Genomic DNA, 18,336 nt, shown 5'->3' with positions numbered 1-18,336 from the left:
ATACATGCACACATCTCAATTAGGAAAAATATTTTACCATGTTTGGTACTGGTTGCCAACACCTTGTAGGGCGTCAATTTTAAATCAAGGTTTTCTTTCCGCAAAAGCTGCAATAAAAGATCGTACAAGTTTAAAAAGGCACTTAAAAATTACTCCTTTACTGCAGTACTTAGAACATTGGACACCAATATTAGTGACATACAGATCCACACTTGCAAGCAAAAAATGCCAATATTTACCATCATCATTTTTTCATGGTTCAATCCAAGTTCATTTGTTTGCCATTATAAAATGATTATTCATAAAGCCCAGAATTCCTGGTGAGCCACTGCACCACCAAAAGTGTGATAGGGAAGGACTTTCACCCACTGACTAATCCCAATGGAAATCCTTGGGTCAATGAATTTTAAATATTTCAGGCAATCTGCCGTAGCCCTGGGATGGGATGGAGAATAGAGAGAGAGGAGGGAGGAGGAAAAATACCATCAGCAGAACTATAAATTAGTCACTGAAAAAGGGTAGAAATCTTTATAAACCAGTTCTGGCCACTCCATTTTAGGAAGGATGGGAGGGACCTTGAGAGGGCGCAGAAGATATTTCCTGGAATGGCTCCGGGGATGAAGGATTTTAGCTACAAAGTTGGTTGGAGAAGCTGGGATTGTTCTCCTGCGAGAAAAGGAGATTGAGGGAAGATTTGAGAGGGGTGTACAATATTATAACAGGTTTGGATAGGGTAGACAAAGGAAAGTTGTTCCTATTAGCTTATGGTACAGGACTAGGGGGACACATATTTAAGATTTTGGGCAAGAGATACAGGGGGGGAATGAGAGGAAGAACTTTTTTTTTTTTAAAAACGCAGCAAGTGGTAGCGACATGGAACTCGCTGCCTATGAGGGTGGTAGAAGCAGAGACAATGAGTTCAAAAAGAAACTGGATGGGCCATTGAAGAAAATAAACTTGTAGGGCTATGGGGATAGAGCGGGGGTATGGGACTGACTGGACTGCTCTATGGAGAGCTGGCAAAGACTCGATGAGTTAACAAAACATGAAATTTGATTCCATTCCAGCCAGCACCTTTTCAAAATGAAACTTGGCTAAATAAATACACAGATAGTATCAGGGTATTGGGTCAAGGAGTCAATGATAGAACCATAAGTATCACAGATGTTTACAGCACAAAAGACAGCCATTCATTCCATAGTATCTGCGCTGGCTTCTTGAGCAATCTAAAGCTAAAATCAATCATACTGCCCTGCTTTCTCCCTCTAGCCATGCAGCGTCCTCTGACTCACATCTGCAACTCAGTACATAGTTACTCCATGATATAAACTGAAAATGGGAGTGATCATTACCACAGTTCGCAGCATGCACACAAGTGTTTGATAACAGAAGCAAGTCCATAGTACTGTTCAACACAAAACTAATTTATAAAATGGAAAATGGTCAAATATGTAGTCTACTGTAGTATCACTGGACAGTTTTACCCACAGCCTAGGTGAGCTTTTGAAATTGTTGCCATTTTACCAACAGTTTTAAAAAGCAATATATTAGCAGTTTTTCAAGTTATTGTATTGCCGTCGAGTTGTAACTGAACTTGCAGCAATTCCAAAAAACAGATTGGACCATTAAAAAATAATCTGCCCACTCGCAAGCCTAATGCAGTCAATTAAAAAAAAACTAAGTTGGGTGGGGAAAAGGAATGTTTGGACTACAAAAGGGTGTATTATTTTAGATACATATATGCTCAGCATAACAAGGAAATAAAGCATCTATCTTATTTAGGTCTAGCAATTCAGGTTTCGAACAGCACTCGTAATGCAACAAACAACTTCAGTAAAAACAATCTCAGAATAAAAAAAGGATACAAGGCAGTATGCAAGTTTTTTTTGTGTTTGTGGGCATCATTGGCAAGGCAAGCATTTTTTGCCCACTCCTAATCTGTATGGTAAACCACCTTAAACCTCTACAGTCCATGTGATGTAGCTACACCCACAGTACTGTTAGGAAGGGAGTTCCAGGATTTTTACATAGCTACTTATATAGTGCCTTTAACATAATAAAATGTCCCAAGATGCTACCCAGAGGCATTATAAAACAAAAATATGACAGCAAGCCACGAGATATTAGTCAGATGACCAAAAGCTTGGTGAAAGAGGTCAGTTTTAAAGAAGTGTCTTAAAAGAGGAAAGCAAGGTAGAGAGGCAGAGGTTTAGAGAGGGAACTCTAGAGCTTAGGGCCTAGGAAGCTGAAGGCACAGTCACCAATGGTGGAGCGATTGAAATCAGTAATGCTCAAGAAGCTGGAATTAAAGGAGTGCAAATATCTACAGAAGATTACAGAGATAGGGAGGGTCCAGGCCACGGAGGGATTTGAAAACAAGGATGAGAATTGGCATTGAAATTCATATATCACATTACTCATTTGAGAGATAGGCAGGATGTCTATTTGGCTTGACGGCAGCATCTTGTTAGTGGCGAACATCAAACGTGTTGCTACTGCATAGAAGCAGCTGAAACGGCCTGCTTCAACTGTTGTCAAATATTTGGGATACATTACCTTTCCAGGGTAATTTGAGGTAGACTGGCCAAAAAGACGTCCTGCCTGTCACACAAATGAGTAAAGTGATAGATGAATTTCAAGGTCAGTGAGATGCGAGGTATATAGGCCGTATGTCCCAAAGACTGACAGATCGTATCAAACATGTCCCTTCTGCTGTTCGCAACGGGCAAGGTACAGGCCGTACCCAACCAGCCCGTGCTTGCAAAACTCAAAACAGTGTCCAACATTAGATGTGATTCCGCGATTGGACAACATTTGCTAAATAATCTGCAGTGTGCGAAGAATTATGCTGACAAGTTGCCTGGTTTAAATTTCAAACAAAGCTTGGCAATTAACTGTCAGTCACCGTAAACTGGTGCATTCTCCATGGCAACACCTCTACCAGAGTTCACTTGCCAACCAATCAGCACTCTTCTCATACAGTATAAAGTTGTTGCTTTCCCTTATATTGGTATTCGTGTGGATTGTCCTGATGAGTGCAAGATGAAGAGCTTCAACATGTCCCATATTTTCAGCAATACTCAAGTTCTTTACTACCAAACGATTATGTTAACGAGTAAATTCCAATAGAAATCTTATTAATGCTGATTTCTAATCAATAATGACACAAATGATTTCAGATTTTCCAATAAATTTACATACATGCAGAAAAAATATAATTTGATAGGAATCTACTAGGCATTTAGCTTGCTTACTACCTTGTCCATAAGTGAGATGATCTGGAGGATAAGCTGATCCTGTCGGAGATCATCACCATGCTTGAATATAACAGGGTATTTACCTCCATCTTCAGTTTTAAATATTAACTTTGCTGGCATTAGTGCACTCTGTAAAAAAATTAGAATACATTAGGTAGGAAGGAAAGTGTGGGGAGTGGGGTTTGAAAAAGGAGAAAGACAATGAGATTATTTTGGTTTGAAACATTTTCAAGCTCATGTCCACCCAGAATTTAGATTAAGGTTGAAACAAAAAAAAAACTTTTTCACCTGACAGGAGACTAAAGTTAGATTTTTCCTCCTGTTACACTACTTTGCTGTTGTTACTAATGGAGAGTACCCCCTGCATTCAAACATGGCTTCACAGCAAACCAAGACAGTAACTTCAGAGCAGCTGGAAAGTCAATCTGGAACTACGGAACCCCAGAGAAGCACGTTACAAAAACACCCAATGAAGTGCTTCAGCAATTTTTCTCTTCCAAAAAAATGAAGCGGGCGGAGGGGGGTGTTTACTTTGGACAGGACGTGTTAGTCCAAAAGTAAACTTTCTCTTGAAATTCCTTCTCGCCAATATTTATACATGTTCAGTATCACGATCAGAAGTTAGAATTAGAGCACGTGCATAAATTTGCCCGAATTCCAATCTATGTCTAAACTATAGTTAAAGTCTAAATGATTAGGTGATAGCATTGAAGAACGCAGTGCAGGTAGCCCTCAGTGAAATTGAGCTAAGTCTGCATAGAAGCGGTGCTACGTGAATGAATTTCTCCCCGGAAACGTCAATGCTTTAAACACAAATGAACAGATAATATTTTCAAGTACTATTAACAAAATTAATAATTTAAACATTTATTCTCAAATAGAACATGCACTTTTTTTTTTATTCATTAGATGTAGGCATCACTGGCTATGCCAGCATTTATTGCCCATCCCTAATTGCCCTTGAAAAGGTGGTGGTGAGCTGCCTTCGTGAACTGCTGCAGTCCATGTGAGGTAGGTACACCCACCGTGCTGTTAGGGAGCTCCAGGATTTTGACTCAGCGATAGTGAAGGAACGGCGATATAATTCCAAGTCAGGATGGTGTGCGACTTGGACGGGAACTTGCAGGTGGTGATGTTCCCATACATCTGCTGCTCTTCAAAGTGGTAGAGATTGCGGGTTTGGAAGCTGCTGTCGAAGGAGCCTTGGTGCGTTGCTGCAGTGCATCTTGTAGATGGTACACACTGCTGCCACTGTGCATCAATGGTGGAGGGAGTGAACGTTTGTGCATGGTGTGTCAATCAAGCGGGCTGCTTTGTTCTGGATGGTGTCGAGCTTCTTGAATGTTGTTGGAGCTGCACCCATCCAGGCAAGTGGAGAGTATTCCATCACACTCCTGACTTGTGCCTTGGAGATGGTGGACAGGCTTTGGGGAGTCAGGAGGTGAGTTACTCGCCGCAGAATTCCTAGCCTCTGACCTGCTCTTGTAGCCACGGTATTTATATGGCTACTCCAGTTCAGTTTCTGGTCAATGGTAGTCCGTAGGATGTTGATAGTGGTGGATTCAGCGATGGCAATGCCATTGAATGTCAAGAGGAGATGGTTAGATTCTCTCTTGTTGGAGATGGTCATTGCCTGGCACTTGTGTGGCACGAATGTTACTTGCCACTTATCAGCCCAAGCTTGGATATTGTCCAGGTCTTGCTGCATTTCTGCACAGACTGCTTCAGTATTTGAGTTGCGAATGGTGAATATTGTGCAATCATCAGCGAACATCCCCACTTCTGACCTTATGATTGAAGCAAGGTCATTTATGAAGCAGCAGAAGATGGTTGGGCCGAGGACACTACCCTGAGGAACTCCTGCAGTGATGTCCTGGAGCTCAGATGATCGACCTCCAACGACCACAGCCATCTTCCTTTGCGCTAGGTATGACTTCAACCAGCAGAGCGTTTTCCCCCTAATTCCCACTGACTCCAGTTTTGCTAGGGCTCCTTGATGCCATACTCAGTCAAATGCTGCCTTGATGTCAAGGGCAGTCACTCTCACCTCATCTCTTGAGTTTAGCTCTTTTGTCCACGTTTGAACCAAGGCTGTAATGAGGTCAGGAGCTGAGTGGCCCTGGCAGAACCCAAACAGAGCATCACTGAGCAGGTTATTGACAAGCAAGTGCTGCTTGATGGCACTGTTGATGACACCTTCCATCACTTTACTGATGATTGAGAGTAGAATGATGGGGCGGTAATTGGTCGGGTTGGACTTGCCCTGCTTTTTGTGTACAGGACATACCTGGGCAATTTTCCACATTGCCGGGTAAATGCCAGTGTTGTAGCTATACTGGAACAGCTTGGCTAGGGGTGAGGCAAGTTCTGGACTACAGCTCTTCAGTACTATTGCTGGAATATTGTCAGGACCCATAGCCTATGCAATATCCAGTGCCTTCAGTCGTTTCTTGATACCACACAGAGTGAATCAAATTGGCTGAAGTCTGGCATCTGCAATGCTGGGAACTTCAGGAGGGGGCCGAGATGGATCATCAACTCGGCACTTCTGGATGAAGATTGTTGCAAATGCTTCAGCCTTATCTTTCGCACTAATGTGCTGGGCTCCCCCATCATTGAGGATGGGCATATTTGTGGAGCCACCTCCTCCAGTTAGTTGTTTAATTGTCCACCAGCATTCACGACTGGATGTGGCAGGACTGCAGAGCTTAGATCTGATCCGTTGGTTATGGGATCGCTTAGCTCTGTATCTCGCATGCTGCTTATGCAGTTTGGCATGCAAGTAGTCCTGGGTTGTAGCTTCACCAGGTTGACACCTCATTTTGAGGTATGCCTGGTGCTGCTCCTGGCATGCCCACCTGCACTCTTCATTGAACCAAGGTTGGTCTTCCTGGCTTGATGGTAATGGGACAGTAGGGGATATGTTGGGCCATGAGGTTACAGATTGTGGTCGAGTACAATTCCGCTGCTGCTGATGGCCCACAGCGCCTCATGGATGCCCAGTTTTGCATTGCTATATCTGTTCGAAATCTATCCCATTTAGCACGGTGATAGTGCCACACAACACGATGGATGGTATCGTCAATGTGAAGGCGGGACTTCGTCTCCGCAAGGACTGTGCGGTGATCACTCCTACCAACACAGTCATGGACAGAAGCATCTGCAACATATTCAGCTCTATCAAGATCAAACAGTTTAGAGCTTACAGTACTAAATTTAATGCACAATAATTCTCCTGGTCAGTTAATCGCTCTGACCCTCTGTGCTATTAACACCTCCCTTTTGTTCTCTTTTCCCCCACCCCTGCTTTATTTGCTTAAAACCTATTACAGTTCTGATGAAAGGTCACTGACCTGAAACGTTATCTCTGCTTCTCTCTCCACCGATGCTGCCAGACCTGCTGAGTATTTCCAGCACTTCTTGTTTTTATTTGAAATTTCCAGCATCCGCAGTATTTTGCTTTTATTTCAGAAAAAAATTTGCTCATGGACATTATCACAATGCTGTATGTGGGATCTTACTGTGTGTAAATTGGCTGCCACATTTCATACATTACAACAGCAACTACCCTTCAGAAGTATTTAACTGGCTGTAAAATACTTTGGGACATGGTAGTGAAAGGTGTTATATGAATGCAATCTTTTTTTAGAACTCATTTGATACTGGCTAAAAATGTACCACCCGCTTAGTACATTGTATGGTTATTAGATATTCACCATCCTGTCAGTTTGATATCTACCACAGCTATGAGACTCTTGTACTGTTGACAAATTAACTATTGATATTTTAGTATAAAAGCAAAATACTGCAGATGCGGGAAATCTGAAATAAAAATAAAGTGCTAGAAATACTCAGCAGGTTTGGCAGCATCTGTGAAGAGAGAAACAGTTAACATTTCAGGTCAATGATCTATCAGTTCTGACAAAAAGGTCATTGGAATAAAACTAATATTGATGAATAGCATACATAAATTGTAGTATTCAAATATATAATTCAGTAAAGGGACAATGAATAATTTTTAAAATTTTATTAAAGTTTGTGTCAATCTGTTTTTATGGGCTGGACTTGCAGACAGTGCAGTTCCCTCCATGGCCTCGCAGCCTCCCTATCTCTGTAATCTCCTCCAACCCCATAGCCCTCAGATATCTGGCTACATTTGGCCTCTTCAGCATCCCTGATTTCAAATGCTTCACCATGACAACAAGGATTTAGCTGCCTAGGCCCTAAGCTCTGGAAATCCCTCCTTAAATCTCTCTGCCTTTCTACCTCTTTTTCCTCCTTTAAGACACTTAAAACCTACCTCTTTGGTCAAGCTTTTGTCCATCTAGCCTAAGATTGCATGTAACTGTCAAATTGTTTTATAATGCTTTTGTGAAGTACTGTGTGATGTTTTATTACATTAAAGGTGGTACATAAATATGAGTAGTAGTTGTTGCCGTTGCTTCTGAAGACAGTTGGTGGCTGGGGTAGAACTCTGCTCATCATATTGCCTAGCTAGACAACAAATAGGTGTGACCAGCATCACAGGCAGGCCTAAGTAAAATTGGTCTTCAAATCACAGCTGCTTGTATCTCACAAGCTGTGCTAATTGCACAGTCCCTGAAGCTCTACATAGCTGGGGTGACAGAGAAATTTAATATCTTCTGAAAATCTATGTGAAAAACTGACACCAGATTAATTTCACTGGACTTCACACAGCAAATAAGGCCTGTGGGAGGAAAAGTACTTAAACAGTTAAAGCAATTAGATTCAACAGGCTTAGCTGTTAGTAGTGAGCCACTTCACTTTCAATTTATTCAGAGTAAATATAGCAAATATGACAATATCACTTTCTGCCCACTGATGCCCTTTTTTCTCAACCAAATTCTCTCCTGTCTGTAGTCAACAGGGTACTCTATACAGTCTATCCTAGTCACACATCCCCCTCAGCCCTTACTCCTTTCACTAATAGTTCACTGAAGGATTCACTTTTGGCCCCCATTCTCCTTCACATTTAAATGTTTGTCCTTGGTGACATCAGCTAGAGACATGGGCTTTGATATTTACTGTGGCATGCTTTCAGAGCAGGGGGAGGCTTGTGGACAGAAAACCAGAAGTCCACCCGGTTTATTTTTCACTCCAGACACGTGGACTTCTTTTCCCCCCCCCCCACCCGCCCCTCACCAACCGCCCAGACTTCTTGGCTGACAGCCAGCCTGATTGACAGGCCAACTGTCTGTTGGCCAGTGAAAGCTGTGGCACAGATAGCCTTAGCTGTGGTGGGGGAGAAAGCAATGGGGTCGGGGTCAGTTTGGTGGGCCTGCAGGAAACATTCTTGTTCAAGTCGGATTGTAAAAGGCACTTCACTTATAGATCCAGCCCTTGTTGTCTCCTCTTACCTGCCAGCTTTCCCAGAGGCCAGGGAAGCCTAGCCCACAGCAGATAAAAATAGAAACCTTGTTAAAAGCTGCCATAAAAAACTTCAACCACCGACACACCTTCTAAGAGCAGATTGGTTGCATACCCATCTTGCTTTCCTTCACACCTGAAGCGAGCGGGTTCTAGTTTGAAATTTTAACTTCGCACCCGTCTTTGAGTGTTAAAACTACCCCATGTGATCAGCTTTAACTTAGGTGCTGACAATGCTCATTTCTACCTCTCCATTACCTTTTGACTTCTGCACTGCCACTAAGCAATAAGACTGCACATCCAACTTCCAGTCTACAATTTTACAAGTTTACAATTTGTTTCTTTTTCACCTCTGTAGTCGATTGGGGCTGCCAAATAGTAATAATAATGGTCCTGACCAGCAAATGTTATGGCTGTGGAACTATTTTTACACGGTAGATATTACAAACTGATGAAAAGAGATTGTAAATTGAACCCAAATTTCTACTTGGTCAAAATGAGACAGAATATTTGTCAGAAATTAAACAAACCCCCTTCCCACTGTCTGAGCACACTATTCTAATGCAAACCAAGCTTAAAAACAAACCTGAAAAAAAACCATCAGAATATTGAAAGAAAACTAAAAATTACATCAGAAACATTGTGAACCAAAAGGTTCGTTGAATCAAACTGCAAATTAAAATTATTTAATATTTCACACACAAAATCTCAAATCCCATTTACCTTAAATAACGTTGCTTTTTCTGGGATGATACCCCTGATTTTAACTTGTGGCTCTAAAGGTAAAGGTATAGGTTCAATCTCTGATAAATTCACTTTTTCATTGTCTGCCAATAATGTCTGCAACCTTTCAATCTAGAAGGAGAGAACAAAAATCTTATTTAAAAAAAAAATGGGGCAATTCTTGGAGTCAACAAAAAGTACAAGGTGAATGGAAAGGCAAGATGGAAAAAAAGGTATTAAAAATTATCGAGTCATTTTTCTCACTGCTGTTTCTAGGACCTTGCGGTGTACAAATGGGCACATTTATTTCCCCAAATTACAACAGTGACTACTTCACTGACTAAGAAGCACTTCTGGACACCCTGAGGTCATGAAAGACACTATATAAATTTAATGTTATTTTTCCAGGAAATAGGTTAATCATGCTAAGCCTCACCTGCCAAGAATGAAGCACATCAATTTTATCATGAACATTGATTCTTAACTGTTACTGGAGTGAAGAAAGGACTCGTTAAACAGACCAGCCATGGCTGAAAAAGACATTTGCATTTTAGCATACGGTGATTGGAAGGACAAAGGACCATTCCCTGACACATTCAACCCACAATAGACCTTGATCACCAGGTAGTGGGTGTAAGGGGAGCATTCCAGAGACTGCTGTAATCCAAGACATGGTCAGACCAGTTAGTCACATGACTAACCTGTTTGTACAATTCAGAAAAAGCCAGGTTGCCAAACAGTTTGAACTCAAAGACTGTTTGCTCCTGAACTGAGAAGACCTTTCCTGTCTGCTTCCATCTCTCACAAGCCTCTGAATCCACATGAAGCCCAAGAGAGAAAAGTCTCCTCCAGCCAAGAACTACATACAATCAAGGACTCTACAGTGAGCTCGAAGAACTGTAACAAAAACTCTTCAGATATTGCCTCATCTTTTCCACTTTATTTTTCTTCTGCTCTTTTCTGTCTCTATTTGCATGTGTGTATCACATATGCATGCTAGCATGGGTGATCGTGTATCTGTAGGCGTTAACCGAATTAGAGTTTAAGCTTAATAAATTTCCAACTTTTCTTCTTTAAACCAAGAAAGTTCGTTTGTGCTGGTTTCTTTGCCTTATAATTGGAAAGCAGTGAACAAGGATTCACCAAGGGGGAGATAAAAACAGTGTGTTTAAAATTAAACCCTGTTACGGTAAGACCAGGTGAAGGCTAAGAAACTCCTAGATACCTTTCTCACCTGGTCGTAACAGGTTCCACAACCAATTAAATTTTTATCAGGTACTTAAACTATTCCAGTGAAGGAAGGGCAGAATTATTTCAGTCAGGCACTATACGTAACTGCAAATGTTTTGCAAGGTGTTTAGCCACTGTCACAGGCCAGAGCTGCCAATTCAATGAGGGAAAGGGGGGAGGGGGAGGAGAGGAAGACACTTGGGAGCACTATACTGAGCAGGGCACCAGCAATCGTTTTCACCAGAACAACGTTAACGTGGCACCACAAACTATTTGTCTCCCCATACAGAGGAGATAACTGACAAACAAAGATCCATATAGCCTTTAAATGAATGAATGTAATATAGGGAATTTCTCATTTGATTGCAATGAGGCCAGGGTAGTATTTCTTTTAGAAAGTGGAAACTACTGTTGCAGTTTCTGTTGTGAGGCTGAACTACATGGAGCTTGATGTATCCCCAGAATTCTTCTTAAAAAATCTTTTCATGGCATATAGGCATCGTCGGCAAGACCAAAATTGATTGCCCATCCGCAATTACCCTTGAAAAGGTGGTGAACTGCTGCAGTCCATGTGGTGAAGGTACACCCACAGTGCTGTTCGGGAAAGAGTTCCAGAATTTGGATCCAGTGACAGTGAAGGAATGGTGATATAGTTCTATGCCAAGATGGTGTGAATTTCTGAAGACACAGGTTACGAGTCCTTATCCAGATTCCTTCTAAGAATTTTGGAAAGCTTTGTTATTTGGTCTCAATGCATCAGTAAAGATGCTAATAAGTTTAGCCTTCTTATAAAAGGCAATGAAATACGAAGAGTATAGTTATAAAGTAATGGGACTTGTCTCCCCTCTCATTTTTATAAAGATATTAGAACTACTTAAAATTACTTCAAAATCCAAACCAGCAAAACGAATGAGAGGTATAGGACTGTGTGGACTGTCTTTCAAAATTAGGAAGAAAAGAGGAATCAATTTATTTGGATAGACAGGAAATTGGTGCATTACTTGATCAATACCTAGTTTAAATGTTTTTTTAAAAAAAAGCATGGAATCGCTAGAGATCAGCATCGCTGATCTACAAGATTAAACATTCATGAATAAACAATTTGCATATGTAGTCCACATAGTTTCATTCATTAAGTCGTTGTTCTGGGCAAATACCTGTATAAACCACAGACAGCTTTAAGAATAGTATTTGTACTAAAACAATCAGCATCCACAAAAATCTAGGGATGCAGGAGATATCTCAACGCAAGATAACCTGGTTACAAAAATGAAATGTTTTAAGCACAGTATCACGAGTTTCAAAGTGTGCTGGCTGGACACTAGACTGTGGATTATTTAAATAGTTTTACAGTGGGAATTTTGCATAATAATGTTATGAATCTTATAAGCATCCTGAAACAGAAACAAGTCTCTAGTCTGAATTTTTATCCAGTCATAATATATCTTTTGCACAAAACCAGTCTTAAGAAATCACAACTTTGACAGCTGTGTTGAACTCCATCAATATATACTGATACAAAAATGCTGACAATAAGTATTCTTCCTAGCCACAAATCATGTAGTTGTAATAAACAGTTTAAAAGATGTGGGAACATTACATAAATTTCCAATGTTATTCAAATTTAATTTAGTAAATGAACTAGCCATTTGTGAAAATACCTTTTTCTTCCGATTCCCACTTTCGCGCTGAACAGCTTTCATAAGGTGCACTAGTCGATCCACAAATGTTTGTTGAGCAGCTAGAAGAGAGCGCATGACCCTCACATTTTTGTCTCCCTAAAATATGCGGTTATTAAAAAGTCAGTTAATACCTTTCTGTGCAGTGCAGTTACCCCACAAGCAGCTTCGTGATCATGATCGTAATTTTCTAGCAGGAAATTAATATCCCTTAAAAAAAAAAAGACCCATTCAGTACAGAAAAGTTACTGAATTAGTGTGAAGTAGTAGGGACACGGTTAGGGGCGGGGGCGGGGGGGGGGCACCCAGAGGGCCATTCAGTATAACTAAAATAATGTTCACAGAAACAAATTATGTTAATTGGTCACAAAATTTGCAATGATCCAGACTATTTACATCCTGCATCAAATTCATTATTTTATGAAGAAATCAATGACAAATTTGGAGTTAGAATCCAGATCAGATTTTTTTTTTTTTGAACTTTAGCAGATATCTCATGGTTTATTACAAATTACCCGGTACACACTAATGTACAAACTTAGTAACAGGTTGAGGTCTTTCATACAAAATTTAATATCCTTTCACCCTATATTAAAAGGGTCACAAAACTGCCATAATTTATTAACTGTGTATGCTATTCCCATTAAACTGATCACCCAACTTTCCCTCCTGGTCCCCATGTTAGCAAATATTGTAAACCATTCTCTCTTCAGGTGTTGTGCTTCTCTCCTTTAAATCTGCCATCACCACACCTCGCCTCAAAAAAATAACCCTCGAACCCACCGTCCTTGCAAACTACTATCCCATCTCCAACCTGTCTTTCCTCTCCAAAGTCCTTGACCATGTTGTCACCTTCCAAACCCGTTCCCATCTTACCCAGAACTCCATGTTTAAATCCCTCTAATCAGGTTTCTGCCCCGGAAACAACTCTTATCAAAGTCACAAATTACATCTTGTGTGACTGTGACAAAAGTAAACTTTCCCTCCTCTTCCTTCGACGTGTGTGCGGCCTTTCACACAGTTGACTATACCATCCTCTTCCAATGCCTCTCCACTCTTCCCCAGCTGGATAGCACTGCTGGTTCCATTCTTATCTATCCAATTGTAGCCAGAGAATCACTTGCAATGGCTTCTCTTCCTGCTCCATTACTGCTGGTGTTTCCCCGAGGATCTATCCTTGGCCCCCTATTTCTGGTCTACATGTTGCCCCTCGGCGACATCTGAAAGCATGGCATTAGTTTTCACATGTATGCTGGCGACACACAGCTCTACCTCACCACCACTTCTCTTGACTCCTCCACTGTTGCTAACCTATCAGACTGCTTATGCAACATCCAGTACTAATGAGCTGATCTCTCATCCAATTTAATATTGGGAAAACTGAAGCCATCATTTTCGGTCCTCACTCCAAACTCCATTCCTCTCCCTGGCAACAGTCTGAGATTAAGTCAGTCTGTTCACAACCTTGGTGTCACATCGGACCCTGAGATCAGCTTCCAATCTCATAGCCGTGCCATCACAAAGACTGCTTATTTCCACCTCTAACATTGCCTGATTTCACCTATCTCAGCACATCTGCTGCTGAAACCTTCATGCCTTCTTTACCTCTAGACTTGACTATTCCAATGCATTCCTGGGTGGTCTCCATCATCCTACTCTCTGTAAACTGGAGGTTATCCAATACTCTGCTGCCCGTGGCTTAACTTGCACCAAGTCTTGTTCCCCTATCAACCCTCTGCTCGCTGACCTACATTGGCTCCCGGTCAAGCAACATCTTGATTTTAAAATTCTCATTTTCAAGTCCTTCCATGGTCTTGCACCTCCATATCTCTAATCTCCTTCAGCCTCACAACCCTCTGAGATATCAGCACTCCACTAATTCTGGCCTCGAGCATTCCTGATTTTAATCCCTCCATCGTTGGTGGCCACGCTCTCAGTTGCCTATGCCCCAAGCTTTGGAATATCCTCTCTCCACCTCGTTTTCCTCCTTTGAGAGGCATCTTAAAACCTACTTCTTTGACCAAACTTTTGGTCATCTGACCCAATATCTCCTTTTGTGGCTTGGTGTCATACTTTGTTTTATAATGCTCCTGTAAAGTGCCTTTAGATGTTTCATTACATTAAAGGCGCTATATAAATACAAGTTGCTGTTATTCTCATAAAATGGGAACTATCCTTTAAAGGGACCAAAGTGACAAAGATGGCAAGTGGGATTTCCTGTTCCTGCATTCTCCAGTCCTTATTCGGAAGGAGCAAAAATTGTCTACTAGCAAGCAAAGATGTGAAAGATGAGCAGGCAATTAGTACAACTGGAATTATTTACAAAAAAAACAACCAGAATAGCAGATACATTGTTGGCTCAACTGGACTGCAAAAAATCTAACTTTTGCAGCTATTTTGACTAAAATCAAATACCAAGACACAAGAAAACAAACCTACCCTTGCCATTATATGATAGTACAATCTGGATACCTGGACATTTAATTAGTAATAGTAGCCAATACAAAAATGGAAGAAAATTGAAAACAACCATTCTAAATACCTTTAGCAAGGCTTGACTAAACCTCCTCATCACATTCAAATACATCTCATGAGTTTTTGGGTCACGTTGTTGAGTATCCTGATCTTCACATTCTACAATAACATACCTTTGGAAACAGGAAAAAAGCAACACAGCTTGAGAAATACACTATATAAATACTAGATCCAAAATATGCAAAAATGGAATATAGAACATAGAACAGTACAGCACAGTACAGGCCCTTCGGCCCACGATGTTGTGCCGAACCTTTAACCTACTCTAAGATCAAACTAACTACCTACCCTTCATTCTACTATCATCCATGTACCTATCCAAGAGTCGCTTAAATGTCCCTAATGTATCTGCTTCTACTACCACCGCTGGCAGTGCATTCCACGCACCCACCACTCTGTGTAAAGAATCTACCTCTGACATCTCTCCGAAACCTTCCTCCAATCACCTTAAAATTATGCCCCCTGGTGATAGCCCTTTCCACCCTGGGAAAAAGTCTCTGGCTATCCACTCTATCTATGCCTCTCATCATCTTGTACCCCTCTATCAAGTCACCTCTCATCCTTCTTCGCTCCAATGAGAAAAGCCCTAGCTCCCTCAATCTTTCTTCGTAAGACATGCCCTCCAGTCCAGGCAGCATCCTGGTAAATCTCCTCTGCACCCTCTGTAAAGCTTCCACATCCTTTCTATAATGAGGCGACCAGAACTGAACACAATATTCCAAGTGTGGTCGAACCAGGGCCTTATAGAGCTGCAGCATAACCTCGCGGCTCTTAAACTCAATCCCCCTGTTAATGAAAGCCAACACATATATGACATGACAAAAAGCTGATCAAAGTATTTTCTTTCAGCAAAGTAATCCTTTGTACCACAATCAAGAAAAAGCTGGTACACTGAAGCTCATTTATATTTCTTCTGGCCATAACTTGATCATAAAAATTTAGGCAGCAAACATACCTGCATATTTTGGATAGTTCATGCAAAGTGCACAGAGTCGTATTCCCTTTCACACATCTTCAGAGGACAATTGTTTCTATATTTTGACCTGTGTGACGGAAACCACACTTGCCAAATGGAAACATATTAATTTCGTCATATGGGACACTATTTAAACTTTTACTGGACATTGAACATAACTTGTTCAAAAAGACCAGAGCTGAACAGCTGAAAACATGGCTGCACATTTGCATTCTGAGAGACAGTTGAATACAGAGACAATGGAAGTACTCCCTGATACAATTAGCAAGATTGGGCTGGGCAAGAGTGATGATCAAAATATACTGAGAGCCATTTTCAACACTCCAGCCCCTCCATCACCAACACCACCCCCACTGCCCCCCCACCAAGTGTGTCTGGTAAGCTTTGAAGAATCAACAACCCTCGCAGGCGATGCTGTTTCAAACGAAGAGCTGGATACATGACTAACCTGGTCAACCTGGGAATTGATTGAATTGTGCCTCACAGAAAGATTTGAGGCAGACTGCAGTTGAACTTCAAAAAGAAAGCACTGCTTAGTTTTTAGTTTTAGAGATACAGCACTGAAACAGGCCCTTCGGCCCACCGAGTCTGTGCCGACCATCAGCCACCCATTTATAGTAATCCTACACTAATCCCATATTCCTACCACATCCCCACCTGTCCCTATATTTCCCTACCACCTACCTATACTAGGGGCAATTTATAATAGCCAATTAACCTATCAACCTGCAAGTCTTTGGCATGTGGGAGGAAACCGGAGCACCCGGAGGAAACCCACGCAGACATAGGGAGAACTTGCAAACTCCACACAGGTAGTACCCAGAATTGAACCCGGGTCGCTGGAGTTGTGAGGCTGCGGTGCTAACCACTGCACCACTGTGCTCTCTCCCTGTCTCTCTCAAAGTTCCAGGGACCCACGGAAGCAACTTAAGCCTCAAGACAGAAGACCCCTGCAGCCTTCTGGTACCAGCGTAACAAGTTTGGAAGTGTGCACTGGGCCCCAACAAGAACTGCAAGACTTGACTTCAACCAAGGTCTTTACATCCAAACTAAAGATAGTAACTGAATTCCATTTACTATTCCAAACCCCCGCCTCTTAATTCTTTCTCCTCCTCTGCATCTATTTGTGCGTGTGTTTATCGCGTATCCATGCTAGCGTGATTGCGTCACATACTTTGAGTAACTTAAGCTGAGTTAGAGCGTTAGGGTTAATAAGCTTACACCTTTCTTGTTTAAACCGGACAAAGCCGGTCTGATTGGGTCATTTACAACTACAGTTAGAGGGCAGTGAGCAAAGACTCACTGAGGTGAAGCTAAAAACACTTTAAAAAGTTAAACCCTGTTACGACCAAACCATGAAAGGGGCCAGAGGGGAGCCTGAAACCCCTTCCTCACCTGGTCGTAACACCTGCCAATATTTTCCCCTCCCTAAGGTGATACTGCCTTGCTAGGGCATGGTTTCAGGGGTGACAGATGGCCATTATTTATGCACGATCTCAACAGGAAGTGGCGAGACCATTTGACAGCATGTTTGGATGGGAAGGAAGAAATGGGTGTGAAAGTAGTACAGCTAAACCAGATCAGTTGCAAGCATCATGGTCTATTTTCTTCCTACTGCAGGAGCACAGAGAACACCCACAGTACCTTTAATAATACCCCAGCTCAGATAAACTAAACTCAGCATAGAAGATCAAACTTGGGATCTTCCTGTCTATATGGCTAAACTAACTACTTGTTGAAATCACTGGAGCAGCAGACGACAATCTTCAGATTCAGTAACTTAACTGACTGACACAAATGCAACTCAAACATTGGTTCACTGAAAACTGAGCAAATGGGGAGTATTTGCATGAAGGGAGATGTAAAGTTGGGGGGAGAGAAAGAATTTCCCTATCTAGTCAAACTTCCCTCCTCACTGCAGACCATGTTGAAACTAAAATTCTCCATCATCTAAAAGCAGCCAGATTCCAAAAGTCAGTCAACCGGAATATGAAATTCATTTTCCAAAAGCAGAATCAGTTGCTCTAGAATAAACAATTTAACTATCTACTGCACCATTTTTAACACTAAAATTGGTGAATTTATAGCACATTATGCTAAACACCAAACCAAAATTTACCAAGTAAATTTAAACCACTGTTGAAGTTCTAAATGCCAAGAAACACTTTCAAATGTTTATTAAAATGTATTGCAAGATTTGAACTATTAAGTATTCAATCTTTCCGAAGTACAAATTGGTCAAAATACGTACTGACATTGCATCCATCAATATAAATTCAACCAACTAGAGCTACAAACTCTGAAGCTTCAAGAAATCACATTAAAAAACCTTGTTAGATTTTGCACAAAGACAACCAATATCTTGTGGTGCAGTAAAACCAAAACTCAAAAGAAATAAATCAGGAGTGAGGCAATGGACCAAAATGGGAAGCACACGACAGCCTCAGCAGGCTGCAAACTGGAATTTACTTGAGCCCATAAAGATAACAACCAGAATGAAGTCTCAGACAAAACAGACTACCAAAATTCACACATGTGCTGAAATCCC

General features: G+C 41.4%; 1 protein-coding gene across 4 annotated transcripts in view; it reads right to left on the bottom strand.

Annotated features, from left to right (window-relative positions):
• pik3c3 (phosphatidylinositol 3-kinase, catalytic subunit type 3) overlaps positions 1 to 18,336 on the bottom strand; it is a 153,234-nt gene that overhangs the window by 32,519 nt on the left and 102,379 nt on the right. For all 4 annotated transcript variants that reach the window (XM_068032629.1, XM_068032636.1, XM_068032642.1 and 1 more), the window contains 5 exons: positions 14,820 to 14,925; positions 12,260 to 12,376; positions 9,369 to 9,500; positions 3,258 to 3,386; positions 38 to 107 (listed from right to left, as the gene is read on the bottom strand). In XM_068032629.1, coding sequence (XP_067888730.1) covers positions 38 to 107; positions 3,258 to 3,386; positions 9,369 to 9,500; positions 12,260 to 12,376; positions 14,820 to 14,925 — 554 coding nt within the window. The remainder of the gene's footprint in view (positions 1 to 37; positions 108 to 3,257; positions 3,387 to 9,368; positions 9,501 to 12,259; positions 12,377 to 14,819; positions 14,926 to 18,336) is intronic.

Source organism: Heterodontus francisci, chromosome 1 (assembly GCF_036365525.1).
Source record: "Heterodontus francisci isolate sHetFra1 chromosome 1, sHetFra1.hap1, whole genome shotgun sequence".
Lineage (NCBI taxonomy): Eukaryota > Metazoa > Chordata > Chondrichthyes > Heterodontiformes > Heterodontidae > Heterodontus > Heterodontus francisci.
Note: the sequence above shows the minus strand (reverse complement) of the source record. Positions and strands in the feature narration are given on the sequence as shown.